We start from the raw sequence: 14,846 nt of genomic DNA on the forward strand, positions 1-14,846 counted from the left end.
TAAAGATTTAAAAAAAATTCTAATGTATTGTCTGTAATTTACTGATATTAGAAAGTATTAAAGAATCAAGTTTAAATAAATATCAAATAGATTCATGTGTATGTGTGAAAGCTACGAAATTGAGATTTTTATATTTTTATCTTTTTAAGAAAGAATAATTAGATGTTTATGTGTGTATATAAATATATATACTTCTTTTTTCTTACGATAAAATCATATTAGGAAGATATTTAGTAACATATATTTGATGTCGATATTTATTTAAATTTATATATTAAAACTGCAATTATTTATATAAATTTATTTATTAAAACTGCAATCCTACTTCTCTAACACTTCATAATTAAAATAAGAAATCTTGTCCGTGTGTTCTTTTGCTAATTAATTATATTGTATCAAACATACAATGCTTGAAAGATTGCCGTTACTAAAAATGCTTACGAAATGATTACGAATGATTGCCTGCGAAATTTTACAGATCAGATGTTGGAACATCGTTGCGATACAGCGTGCAATCTATCGACTTTCCACTGAACTACGTACACACGTTATATAGATTCTGTACAAATGCTTTTTTAATTATAAGAAATAAAATTTATATAATATCATATTTTTCTCTCTTGATTTTAAATAAATATATGATGTGTATTATTATTACACATCTCATCGATAAAATATTAAAAAAACTCTACAGTAATATATTATCTTGAGAAGCAAGCTTTTTGTTGTAATACTACATTATCATACAATCTATTCGATTATAATCTCCATATGATTTAATTTCCATAATGTTCAATATAATAAAAAATGCAATATATACCATAAGTCAATGAAATTGAAGAATTATTTTAGCAAAAACTTTCTTCTTTTTTTAACAGATATAAAGAAATGTCCCTCTTTTTAAGCAATAAACAGTGAATATTTCACGCTTCCCATTCGCAATATTTGGTACCAATTTCGAGGGCTCGTTGATAACGAATTTGCAATCCACTTTCGCTGCCGACAGAAACAGTCGGTTTTCGTGTTTTAACGGGATCGCGTCGCGTCAGCCGTGGGAAAGCAAAATTGCACAGAATGAGCCAAGTGAGAGGAGGATGAGCTACGATAATTACGAACGCTAGCAGTATCTTTTACGTAATCTCGCCGTCAAGATGTCGCGGGCGCAGGTATAATGATTAAAGTGCCTGGGGAACGGCAGCCAGGGTTGAAGCGAAACGGAGCGCATTGTCTTCGTCGGGATTATCGCGGTGGCGGTTAATCACTGTGTGATCGAGGTGACAATACACCGGGTGTCGACCTTAAGACTCATCCGCGAATTGTACTTTGTGTCGATCGAGCTATTCCGCTCATATCGCGTTAAAATTTGACGATTGCTATTTCTTTGAATAAGTTTGAGAATCGAATTGATTTTCTTTCTTTCCTTTTGAATGAGAATATATATCAATAATCTTTAAATAGTCGTTCACAGGCTCTAACTAATCACTTTCTAATTATTTAATTAAAAGTAGTCATTTTATATTTATATTTATTTTATTTTATTTTATATTTATATGTGTTTAAACTGAAAATTTCGAATTTATAAGCAGTAGTGCATTTATATAATTTATGGTAATATTGTAAATATTACATATCGAGTATGAAATCTTAGTTGTATCTTGAAAGAAACACTCTGTATGGACGCGCTGTTTACAGATGTAGAAATTGAAATTATACGACATCCATCGAATTTTTTTTTCTAATAGTGTGAGAATATTGCGACATGATTAGTGAGCTCGGAACATAAATATGTGTAGAAATACATAGGTCACGGTATTTATTTCTGAAGATTTTATTCTGAAGATCTCATACCAAAAACTTGATATAAGATTAAATATATTTTTTTCGTAATAGTGCGAAAATAAATTTAGCATTGAAGGCAATGACTATACTGTATGCCTTACAAGTTGTAACATATTTTGGAAAAATGTCTAATATATTATAAATTAATTAATTAATTAATTTGAATTTTAATATAATCGAAGAAACTGCTACTTTTTAACGCGATCAATAAAAAAGTGACGATTAAATAAAATTAAAAATGAATAGTATACGTACTCATAAGAGATGTTTCCAAACACGTAGCCAATCGAGTCAAAGCGACAATCAACGGCGGACGATGTTCCTCCAAAAATTTGTCATCTATTAATTGAAATTAATTAAAGTATCAATTATAGTATTATTGTCGCTTGTATTTTTAGATGCGATATAAAGTACACTTACATTCGGAATTTTTGTAGAGTTGATCGATCGACGTGTCATCCACATTATCAATGAGACCCTCGATTATCTTCTCGACAAAGTTTCGAATTATGTACACCGTGCGTTTCTCTTCCTGATCCTCCTGAATCTGCTCCATATTCGTCGCGACTTCATGTCCTGGAGAATAATTTTGAACATTCTTAAAAATACAATTTAGTTCTAATATTGGACGTAGAAATTTGATTTAAAAAATTCACAAATTTTTATTATTAAAAACATTCACAATTTTTTATTATTATCGAATTAAAAAAAAACAAGTAAAAATATATAAAATTAAAAGACACAGGCTTATCAAATCGCACGCGCTCCAAACTCATATTAATTCCTCAACACATTTTACGTTATGAAATCGCGAAAATCATGTTCGAATGTATCGAATCACGTTCTTCCAATGTTTGATTTATATATCACATTTGCCACTATCTCGCACATTCTTCAATATCGCGCGACTATTCGAAACACACATCGCGTTCTGCCGTTGTCACAGTCCGCCAGCACGTTCGTCGCGAAACGAAGAAAAGTTGCTTTCTAAATCGTGGACCACGCATGTACCTCCGTTACGTCGCTCGTGCTCTTTCCCGATCGAGCGCGTTGATACGATTCATGTGGTGGATCACGCGGTGCGCATCGAACAATGAGCATCGTCGTGAGAGACTTTTCGAGCCATTCTTACTGTTCATGTCAGTCTCCTTCCGTTACGCGACTTTTCCGTCTCTTGGAACAAGGACAGACGTTCGCCAATCACGGATAAAACAACGCGCGATGACACAAAATCGCGAAAAAAATGCACAATTAAATGAATTGAAATATACATACGTTGAAAGTACGCTAATTATAACGTCATCATCTCGAAATATTTAAGGTTTTGAAGGATCTGAGGTATAATGATATTTAAATTAAAAGAATAAAACAGCAAAGATGCATTATGTTGGATGTTACTTTGTAACAATTTATCGCAAATCATAGAAATATTGGATTGGAGATTAAAAATTTTTACACATTACCTGCAACGTAGACTCGTGACTTAGCAGTACCAAAGAAGCTATGCAATTCCTCCTCATTTGTCGTGCCACCGAAATTTTCGAACCATCTCTCATTCCTCCTTATTCTCGCTCTGTGAAATTAAAAATCATGTTTCCTTTAGAACTTTATTAAAAATAAATATTAAACTTTTCGAAAAAAATTTTACTATACTTTAATGTTGTACATATATGTTGATTTAATACGAAGTCTATTAAAAATAAAGATAATGAGATATATTTAAAAAAAATTATACGCTTCGTTTGTTGAAAATAAATTTTTTGTTCAAGAAAATAAATAATTTAAAATAATATTAATATATGTTAATATATAATATTAATAATATTAATATATATATATATATAAAAAGATGAATAATAAATAACATATTGTGATAAGTATGATACATATTAAAGAGACCTTCGATGATGACAGAATATGCAATTCCAAGCATTATCCGATGTGTCCCAACGGGAACAGGACTTTCTGCAGGACCTAGCGCCGCAATCGTTGCAGCGCACACCACGGCTGATTAAAAACGGTGCCAAGCAACAGGCGCAGCGACCATCGTCCACGGCCACTCGCTTCGTTTCCCTCGACTTCGAATCTTTCCTGAAAAGAATTTTTTTTATCTAAAGTACAAATCAAGAAAATTTCACCAACAGTTAACTCATCCTGATCACGTAGATCGATCATTCTTGCAATATATTGTTTATCTTGAATTTTAAATTGATTTAAAAATTCGAATAAAATTAAAAGTTTTCAGATCTTGTTTGATTTATAGTGATTTATGTACAATCCGTGAAATCTGCCAAATCTACGCAAACAAAAATTATGATGCCGAATTTTTTATCACGTAGGCATCATTTTGCATGATCAGTAATAAACATTATAAATTTGTAAAAAATTTGAATTTTTATTTTGTACTTTTTCTCATACATCTTGATTATGATTCAGACACATCTTAATATTTATGCAAATTTATTTTATTAAGTATTCATTTATCTTCACGCATAATATTGGCAATAATTATATCATATTTCATATACAGGGTTTAGCAAAAGTGTGGAAACCCCTTAATATTTCGAAAAATACGCATTTTAAAAAAAAATATTTCATACAAAAGTTATAGGGTTTTATGTGGCGCATTACACAGCAATATTATTATGACCTCGAATAGCCTTGTCAAGGTTATGTGAAGGTCACCTCCAACTTTTTAAATGGGACACCCTATATGCTTTTGCATATTCTTGTGGCTTATCTCGAGAGCTTTCCAAAACATTATAATTAAGTTAGTTTTCATTAAGTACTTTCCGAGTTATGAGGCTTGAAATCATTTCTTAATTTTACATAAACCATAAAAAATATCTTGTAAAATATTCATTTTTCGATTATCTTACCTTAATACTTTTATGTACAAAATAATGAGAGGAATCAATTGGTGTAAAGAAAAAACAACTGTGTGTTTTCTTTACTCTCGAGATAAGCTACAAGAATATGCAAAAGCATATAGGGTGTCCCATTTAAAAAGTTGGAGGTGACCTTCACATAACCTTGACAACGCTATTCGAAGTCATAATAATGTTGCTGTGTAATGCGCCACATACAACCCTATAACTTTTGTATGAAACATTTTTTTTTAAATGCGTATTTTTCGAAATATTAAGGGGTTTCCACACTTTTGCTAAACCCTGTATATGTAGTATTATAATTCTAATTTTTATTATCATATATATATTTTTATTTATTTATTTAAACTAGAAGAGATAGTTCTGTGCGTCTGTGTGAAAATAAAAAAACCACATAAGCTACAAATAAGCAATGTATTTATTTAATTAATATTAATTATGAACTTTACAGAAATATTCTGAAAAAACATTCCTTACGAACAATTTGATGACGTACTGTGGAATAATAAGATAATCCGAAATAAAGGTCAATCCTTAAAAAAAGATTAGCTTGATGCATAAATGCAAAATCATTGATTGAATTTACTTATAATATACTTATTATATACAAACATTTCTTTTGCATGGACACTTGTGATGTAGGATAATATAATTCATAATTATAATTCATGTCACCCGTTGAACAAAGTAATAAAATAATAATCGAAGGATAAACGTGTATCACACGCAATAAAGCTACCGCAATTTATCATATTGTAAAGCCACAACGATCGACTCGAACTACGTATTCTAGGGCACAGTCGTTACATATTTACAACGTCGTAACGGTACAAAATAACCGCGCTTATTGCATATGCATGCACAAACTACAATGCGCATTTATTATACAGGGTGCTTTGCAAAATCGTGGCAATCGGATAAGATTTTATTGTTCTATAGCAAAAAATAAAAAAACTTTTAAATTCTTCAGGTGACTTAAAAGCTTTTGTATTGTATTTCCCAGACTTATTTTATTCTAATATCACTAAGAATTATTTAAGATTAAATAATTTTGAACGTACTTATAATATATATATAATAAAATAATCACACAATTGTAGTAATCCATGTAGGAAATTGATTCTTTTCTATATTTTATCGAACATAAATTTTTTTAAATTTCTAAATTTTTTTCATGGCACATCATTCTTTTCACACTTTTCAGCATTAAATAATTTACAATTATGTACGTTTCCTAAACTAAAATTAAATATTTTCTTAAATAATATCCTAATATTAATAATGTAGACTAAGAGTCGTATGACATACAATTTTCTATTTACGCTTCAAAATTTAAAATTTTACTAATGAAAATTTTTCATTATTTGAAAGTTTGTTATTCAAAAAATATCAAATATTTTTTTGTTAAAATAATCCAAATTAATTGACAATTTTAGGACACCCTGTATACACATACATTGCTATATGAGATCTCATATTATTGAGACCTATAATTGGCACGAGCCAATAGTACGAAAGAGAATGTGATAGAAAGTACGTATTAATAGATACAGATACTGTTTTGTGTCATAATAGTGCATTTTGTCTAGTTATTCTTTTTTCGGTCATTGCGCACGCTCTCAATTAATGATTTATATTTATTTGGAAAGTGGCAAAAGTCAAACGTATAAATGTGTCATGAGTCACTCTTGTAATGCTCGACATTGATTGTAAGGTATCGCGGATTTATATATCGCGATGACTCGATTATTTGAGACATGATCAATGTGATTTTACTTATTTTTTAAACAACTGTATTCATCGATAAAGACAGACTATGTGACATTATAAGAAAACTTTTACTGACGATATGATTTGCAAAATTTCTTTTTAAAAACTTGTTAAATTTGCTTATGCCACTTTCGGCGAAATTGATAATGAAATTATCATTATTTTTAAACCTGTCACGATTTTTTTCTAATCGTCGCGATCGAAAAACGCTGCGGCCGTACTTAGCGGCGAGTGACTGTCCTCGTCTCGTTCCATATCGGAAGTGATGACCTTCACGACCACTACCTCAATAGTAATTAGCAGAAACAGAACCATAAAGGTCGCCATGTTGTATCTCTCTTGACCAGGCACGACTTTGTCACTCTCGATTAGAAGCGTCGAGATCAAACTGAAGACGTAAATCAGCATGTTGCTGATTGCGGAACGCGTTTTCTTGCGAAAGCAACACTCGTCTTCCCGTTAACACTTGGTCCTCCCTTCCTTAACAATTATTTATTATTTTCTATATAATGATACATGTTATAATATAAATTACAAATAAAATATGGATTGTAAGATTAATCACGAGTAGTTTGAACCAATGTTGGCGTAAGAATTTTATTCCGATTTAGATGTTTCTCTTCCCTTTCTCTTCCCTTTCATAGCACTATTAATTTAAACCGATAATTTTACAATTAATCACAATTGTCAAACGTGATCCAACTTTTCTCCAACTTTTTACAATGTAAATTTTTTTTCTAAATTATAATTAATTAAAAATTAATTAAATTTATTAATTCGAAACAAAGAATTCATAACAATTAGTTCCGATCATCATTGATTCAACCAGCTTCGGCGATTCCATTACGAGATTATACTTTGAACCAAATACGATGACTTGCAGCTAATTCGCAATTTAATATGCGAAAGTTCCCGGTTTTAATTTCGCATTCGTAATGTCGGACGCAGTGATTCGACGATTTTACAACTAGTCCGCGATCCTCGCTTTCCCCGACGACTTCTTCGACGACGTCCTAGTCACCCGCATTTCCGCAAAACCGCGACGTCTGGCTGCGAATCTGGTCGCGCAATTCGCGCTCTAATTTCACCAGTTACGCGATCGCGGCCTGGCTTTCCAATCGCGAGTTACGTTGTCCTTATGTAACGAGCGCAATTATATTTCTATATCTATGCTGTTTTATTTATTCACAGACATGAGCACGTGTCTAGTTCAATGTAAGAAATGTAAATGTCTGGCAAAAGTTATATAAGCACGGAAATTAAATGCTGGATTTAATATCTCAATTTAACGGACGTATGAGAGTTTTTTCAAGTTATAAAATCTTAATTTTTTTTTAACGAAACCGATAATCTACTTAGTCTTTCACTTTTGCTTCCTCGAATTTTATCCTGCTGTTTATATTTTAAATTTCCTTGTTACTTCTTTCGTTTTTGATATTTTCCGCTCTCTTTGATTTCTTCAAATTATGTTTTTAATTAAATTGTTGGTTTTTTTAAAGACGAATTGTTGATTTTTTTCTTTTCGTCTCTTTCTTTTATCTCGAGTCTGTATTCCACTTTCTTTATCAATCCTTGCAATTATCTTAACCGGTGATTTGTGATTTTTTTTATAGGATTAGATTATCTTATATCCCATTATACCTCTTCAATTCTTTCAGATGATTTAGTCAATTAAACTTCTCGACTTTCTCTTTGATCGATGTTGATTTTTTTTTATTGTCACGTATCCCAGATTCATGTACTGACTCTTAGATTTCACGATTTTTTCCTCTTCTTATGTCTCGCGCTTTATCTTCCTCAAGTGATCCTCTTAATCAGCTGTCTTTGTTAGTTTCCCTTAGTAGATATATCTTCTTTGTAATCCCTTCTGTAACTCGTTCTCACAGGATATCAGATCTTCGCGTTGTTCCACAAGTCCCGATAAGCTTGGCTGATCTTCTCGATCGAGTTACTCGAATGATAGATTCCCACGATCCTTGTTTTTTCTATTTAATTGATCTTGTTTCTTCTCTAATCTGCATCGGTCAATTCATGATCGCATTATGATTTTACGAAACCTTAGATTTCTTTTCTCGTTACTTCTGACGCGTCAATCACTTTAGATAATCTTCTCTATTCAACGCCTACGATTTCTTCTTCCTTTCACTTCGATCTATCTTCTTTTATCCTAACAAACCCCAGACTCGTGCTGTAATATTGCTATCTTGCGAAAACTTAAAAGCTATTTCGAGCTTTTTTTCAAGCAACTTCTTACAATCGAATATTTTCTTCTTTGTATCTCTTCTCTCGCGTATTTTTTTATTCGTCCAAGTGATCTTTATGCGATCTTTTCTTCTCTTTTAGTCCTTTTCTTCTCTCCACTCTTCTTAGGTCTTTTCGTTTTGCTGGTTCCCTGTACCTTGTAATCCACAATCGCTGCTCAATACTCTCTGGTCCAACGTCCAGCTTGATATTTTAATACTCTGGACCAGGCACTTCTCAATCTTCACCGTTCTCTAGAAGATTGTTTTAATCTGAGTTTTTTTTAGAAAATTACGATTCGAGTCGCATCCTCGACGATGTTGTTGACGGAAATGCGAGTTTGGCACGCGGTCAGACCGCAGACGTGTTAACTCGCTCGGCATGCCATTTCTGTGGACCAGACGCGCCGCAGAGAACCGGCACGATCGTATCCTCGCATCGGACTGTCGGCTCGAAAGTGACAGTGAACTGTCGTTGGCCGGGGAAACTCAGAATCGCGCGGTTATACGCGCCGATTTCTGCCGATGGTAGGAATCTCCATCTTCGTTACATTCGCCGCGATGTATTCCCTTTCTCTTGCTCCGTTTCTGTCTTTCTCTTTATCTCTCTCTCTCTTTCTCTCCCTTTAATCGGTGACCCGTGTTTGATGGAAACTTTCACTGAATTTCGGCGACCGCTTCAAACATTCGATCAGACAGAATCAAAAGAATCGCTGGTTCTTATTTCTTATCCTGCTCTGTGTCAAATTGGCAAATGTCGCCAATTCATGTCGCTTGCTTCATGAAAATACGAAATGATGTAACATCGAAAGTTCGCGATATATACGAATTCGAGACTTCAAGATAATTAATAATCAAAATTTCAAGGTAACTTCAAGATAATTAATAATAAGGAACATAGTCACATGAGTTTGAATTAATTTTTAGAATAGAGGGAAAAAAGTATTATATACGCTTTAATTCTTCAGTTTCTTCTCTGTTTTTTTCGAAGAGAACAAAGTTCCGTTATTTGAAAAATATTTTTATCATATTAGAAAGTGAATTAAAGATTAACATCTTATTTTCTGTCTAAAGTTTTTACTGTAAGAAAAATGTAATTAAAAATTGTATTAAAAATGTAATTAAAAATTACATAGAACTTCCACTGCATAAACTTTCGACAATGAAAGTGTTAATTTCTAATATGCATTAATTTATACATTTTTTTGGTACATTTATTTATACATTTTTATGACAATCCTCCATTTTAACATACATATGTCACATATGTATGTTAGATATGTAATCTCACTTGTATTTTTTGCTGAGATTACTAAAATAAATATTAATAAATGTTTAATGTATACAGTTAAAATTAGAGTTTGCGTTAGAGAATAAATTTCTATCGAATATTCGTTAATTAATAAATTTATTTTAAATTACTGAATGGACGATAAATATCTGAGAAAATATTTTTTATTATATTATATATATTATATATATATATATATATATATATATATATATATATTTATATTTATATTTTTATTTATTTATTTATTTATTTCTATTACAAAATATTTCACTTTTACAAAATTTTCTTTTGAAAATAGTTAATATTTTTATCTACTTAAATAAACACAGTATAAGCTGGTAATAATTTGAAAATGTAATCATTCATTGAATAAATTGTATTTTTTAAAATTATTAAATTGGAATTATAGAAAAAAAGATTAAATTTTTTCAATAAATATTCAATTCTTTTATAGATTTGAGATTATTGTTTAGTCTTCTCTCCGTTACATACATATATTATGAAATAAATATATTTGAATACATGCTAAGTCATACATACACATATTCCGCACAAAAAAATATAGTTATTTCTTTTCTAAAATTTTAATTTCAAATCTATCATTATGATTGATAAAGTATGATTTATATTAAATGATTAAATAATCATTACGAAATCGGTTATATTTAGCGAAAGATTTGTATACCTCAATCATTTCCTCATTTCTCCGCGTATGAGAATTTGTAGCTTCATCGGATTGTTGTAATCCGATTACGTAATCTATCCCGCATGTAACTCTTTATTTTGTATTACCCAGACAGCACACATGTCCAAAAGACATCTAAAAGACAACTTAAAGATGTCTTAAAGTCCTCTAGACGTCTTTAAGACATCTTTTGGCCTTTTTGTGCTGTCTGGGTATACATATAATAACTGCTTTTAATAACCTCACAACATTGCATTATTTATCGAATACAACATTGCATTATTTGTCGAATCCATATCATTATTTAGCGAATCCTTAATTAATATAATGTATATATGTTATATTAACATATATGTATGTATGTATGTATGTATGTGCATGTATACATGTATATATACAGGGTGGCCCATTTTAATCCATCCAGTCGAATATCTCGAAAACCAAGCCCGGGAGAGAAAAATGTTTCAGACAAAAGTTGTTTGGTTTCGAGGGGGCCATAAGATGGTACCATTGGTTTGACCTTGAAGAGTCATTTGAAGGTCACTTCAATTTTTTTAAATGGAACACCCTATATATTTTTACACATTCTTGTAGCTTATCTCGAGAGCTTTCCAAAACACTATAATTAAGTACCTTTTCGTTAAGTACTTTTTAAGTTATGAGGCTTGAAATAATTTCTTAATTTTACATAAACCGTAAAATATCTATTAAAATATTCATTTTTCGAATATCTTACCTTAATACTTTTATGTACAAAATAATGAGAGGAATCAATTGGTGTAAAGAAAAAACATAGCTGTTTTTAAGAGAAAATATGGAATTGTTAATTGCAAATTACATATTTTTTCTTCAAAACAACTATGTGTTTTCTTTACACCAATTGATTCCTCTCATTATTTTGTACGTAAAAGTATTAAGGTAAGATAATCGAAAAATGAATATTTTACAAGATATTTTACGGTTTATGTAAAATTAAGAAATTATTTCAAGCCTCATAACTCAAAAAGTACTTAACGAAAAGGTACTTAATTATAGTGTTTTGGAAAGCTCTCGAGGTCAGCTACAAGAATATGTAATAAAAAATAGGGGGTACCATTTAAAAAAATTGAGGTGACCTTCACGTGATCTTCAAATGACTCTTCAAGATCAAACCAATGGTACCATCTTATGGCCCCCTCGAAACCAAACAACTTTTGTCTTAAACATTTTTCTCTCCCGGGCTTGGTTTTCGAGATATTCGACTGGATGGATTAAAATGGGCCACTCTGTATATATATATATATATACAGGGTGGTCCATTTTAATCCATCCAGTCGAATCCATTATTATGTACATAAAAAATCAATTATATATATATATATATATATAATTGATTTTTTATGTACATAATACTCTAAAATTTTTAAGGATAAGACAAGAATATTTCTATGAAACGTCTTACAAGAAGGGAAATGTTGGAACTATTCCTCTCTGATTTTGATGAACTTTGTATATATTGTAGTTTAGATCAAAATAAGAAATATATGTTTTTTATTTGTATTGATATGACCAAGGATATAAAATATCTCCTTGAAAAACATTGACTTTTATATTTCTGAGTGAATATCATTGAAACGATAAAAAATAAAAAAAAGGTTCTAAATAAAAATTTTATAGTTTTAATATACTTTGTAACAATGCAATCAGATTTTTCAAAATTGTGTTAATTTTTTTCGAAATCTCTCTCATCCTTCTAATTTTTGAAAATTTTAACGCTAAATTCAATAATATATGATAGAATCATATTTTGAAAAATGCGTTTTCGAAATAGGAAATCATATATGGTTGAATTTGGTGTTATATATTCTTTAATTTTTGCTATAATGTAAATTTTAAAATTTTATCTTATTAAAAATGTCTTTTATTTTAACTTAAACTACAACATATTGAAAACTCATCAAAATCAGAGGAGAACACTCCCACTTTTCTCGTTAAATGAGATGTGAATTACGTAAAGAAAATCGTAAAAAAATATATGTAATTTTTTTATGAATATATAAATCATTTTTTGATTAAATCTCTTATTAGTTTTTAATAAAGCAGATAAAATATGTTACAATTGATATATTAGTCTTGTGATATATCAATTTATAAGAAATAAAAATGATCTGGAAACATGAAATAATTTTGAAATTGCATTTTAAGATTTCCTAGTTGATTTTTAGTATTTTTAATTTCATCTTATTGGGTTTTTCTTTTTTTTTTTTTTTCGAAAATTGTCTTGCCTAAAAATGTACAGTGAATGTATAATATAATGAGAAATAGTAATTTATTCATGAGTTTGACCTGTTGTAAGAATTTCTTTCGTTTGTATCTATTATCTAGTATATGTATTCTATTATCTAGTACTAGTGTATGTCTTTTGTTTCTATTAAATATCTAGTATATAACGAATAAAAACTTAACACTTACTTCATTAATATAATTTTGCAGATACACTATAATTATTGAGACCTAGTCACTGTTCGCACTTACCGTTTCTCTCGCTTTCTCCCGCAAAGGATTCTTAGAAAGAAATGTTTCATCTGTCGTTTAGCTTCAATTCGGTCTCACAATAAACATCAACGCGAATGTTTCGCGCTATTGTCATCGAGTAAAAGTAACGGACGATGAACTGTTCTGTTTATCGTCGCTGTTTCTCCGGCTTTATTGCTCGTCAAAAATGTACAAGTTTTCTATTATAGTACACTTTCTATATTTCTTTCTATATTTTATTTTATTTTGTTAGCGTTATTTCGATTGCGACCTGCAATCGAAAATTTATCTTTCTTTATTCGAAGTAACATGAAAAATTCCGAGGTTTCATGCGGTGGAAGTATTATCTTTAATTGTGTGATTCTTATATTTGAGGATGTTGTTCTTTATTGCTCTTATAATAGACAATAATTCGCAATTTATAGAAAATTAATTTCCAACGTTGAGAAATTTCATCGGTCTTAGTTGTTGCAGAAACGACGAACAACGCACGTAGCATCAAGTTTGTCGGTTCCTTTACTTTACTGCTCTTTAAGCAGACAAAGCGGATTTCTAACTTCGCAGAAGCTTAGTTTCACGTAGAGTCGAATGGGAACTTTGTCGATCTCATCGATGTCGAATGATGTGAGCCAGAAGATCCGATTAATCGTCGAGTTACAATCGATCACCCTATCTCTAACTTGATAGAAAATCAATTCTAAGCATCGTAAAATCGAAACTTCGCCTCTTGATTATATCGTAGTGGAGAATCCAAATCAACTGCTGCATTGACCGAATGAAGAACTAAAGGGCTAACATCTTCGCACCTTTCGGAACTCACTCGAGGAGGATTCACGTTAGCGTTTTACACCGAGAATGACCGACTATCCGCGACAACGAGTATCTCGACAATGGAAGAGAGCGTCAGATTGGTGCGCACGGATCCCCGAGTGTTCGGTTCCTATACGGCGCTTCCGGTTCCCCTACGCGCCGTTGCATCCATTGTTCGTTCGATACGTGCCACGCCGGTCGGTCATTGTGTAATGCCAACGTTTCGCCGTTGACGTGTTCCACGCCCCGGACCACCACGTGCATCCTTAATTAATGACGCTTCTTTTCCTTCTCTCTCTCTCTCTTTCTCTTCTTCCTCTCCGTTCTCTTTCTCGTTCACGCGTATCGATTCGTCGTCGATACGTCGTCGATACATCACCGCGTCGTAGGCGCTTCCGGTAGCGTCGCGCGAGCCTAAACGAGCTCGTCTGATGAGATCGCGATACCCCCGGCCGGCTATTTACACGCAACATTCTCTCCGTCGCGGTCGCGTAATGCCAAGAAAAAGAATGCGCCGATAGTAGGCGCAGTTAGATAAGATAAGATGAAAATAAGTAACAATTGAAGTAAAATGTTTATAAGAAAGATAAATCACTGATTCAGATAAAGAAATGCGAATTGGAAATTGATTATTTGAAATATTGCATAATAAACGATGTTTGTAAGCAAAGTAAAAGGTGTGATTATTTTTCGAAAATTATTAAATTATATACAGGGTTTTCGAAAAGTCCGGAAACGGTCGAATATCTAAAAAATAAAGCATTTTAGAGAAAAATGTTTCAAATAAAATTTGTTTGGTTTAAAGA

The 14,846-nt window shown here is 31.3% G+C and overlaps 2 protein-coding genes across 14 annotated transcripts in view; one reads left to right on the top strand and one right to left on the bottom strand.

The window, feature by feature from the left end:
* LOC145966143 (choline/ethanolamine transporter flvcr2b) overlaps positions 1–14,846 on the top strand; it is an 89,006-nt gene that overhangs the window by 30,136 nt on the left and 44,024 nt on the right. The gene's annotated exons all lie outside the window — the stretch shown is intronic.
* Positions 1–14,846, bottom strand: part of LOC145966141 (uncharacterized) — a 71,586-nt gene that overhangs the window by 28,717 nt on the left and 28,023 nt on the right. For 5 of the 8 annotated variants that reach the window (XM_083089969.1, XM_083089970.1, XM_083089963.1 and 2 more), the window contains exons 2-5: positions 3,739–3,930; positions 3,303–3,412; positions 2,260–2,415; positions 2,095–2,178 (exon numbers count right to left, since the gene is read on the bottom strand). In XM_083089969.1, the coding sequence (XP_082946095.1) occupies positions 2,095–2,178; positions 2,260–2,415; positions 3,303–3,412; positions 3,739–3,930 (542 nt within the window). Of the gene's footprint in view, positions 1–2,094; positions 2,179–2,259; positions 2,416–2,850; positions 2,919–3,302; positions 3,413–3,738; positions 3,931–13,230; positions 14,459–14,846 lie in introns of those variants that run through there. The other 3 variants (XM_083089966.1, XM_083089968.1, XM_083089971.1) reach the window with 3 other exon arrangements.

This window comes from Camponotus vicinus, unplaced genomic scaffold (assembly GCF_025532165.1).
Source record: "Camponotus vicinus isolate PSW18456_S1 unplaced genomic scaffold, iyCamVici1.0 SCAF_2, whole genome shotgun sequence".
Taxonomy (NCBI): Eukaryota; Metazoa; Arthropoda; class Insecta; order Hymenoptera; family Formicidae; genus Camponotus; species Camponotus vicinus.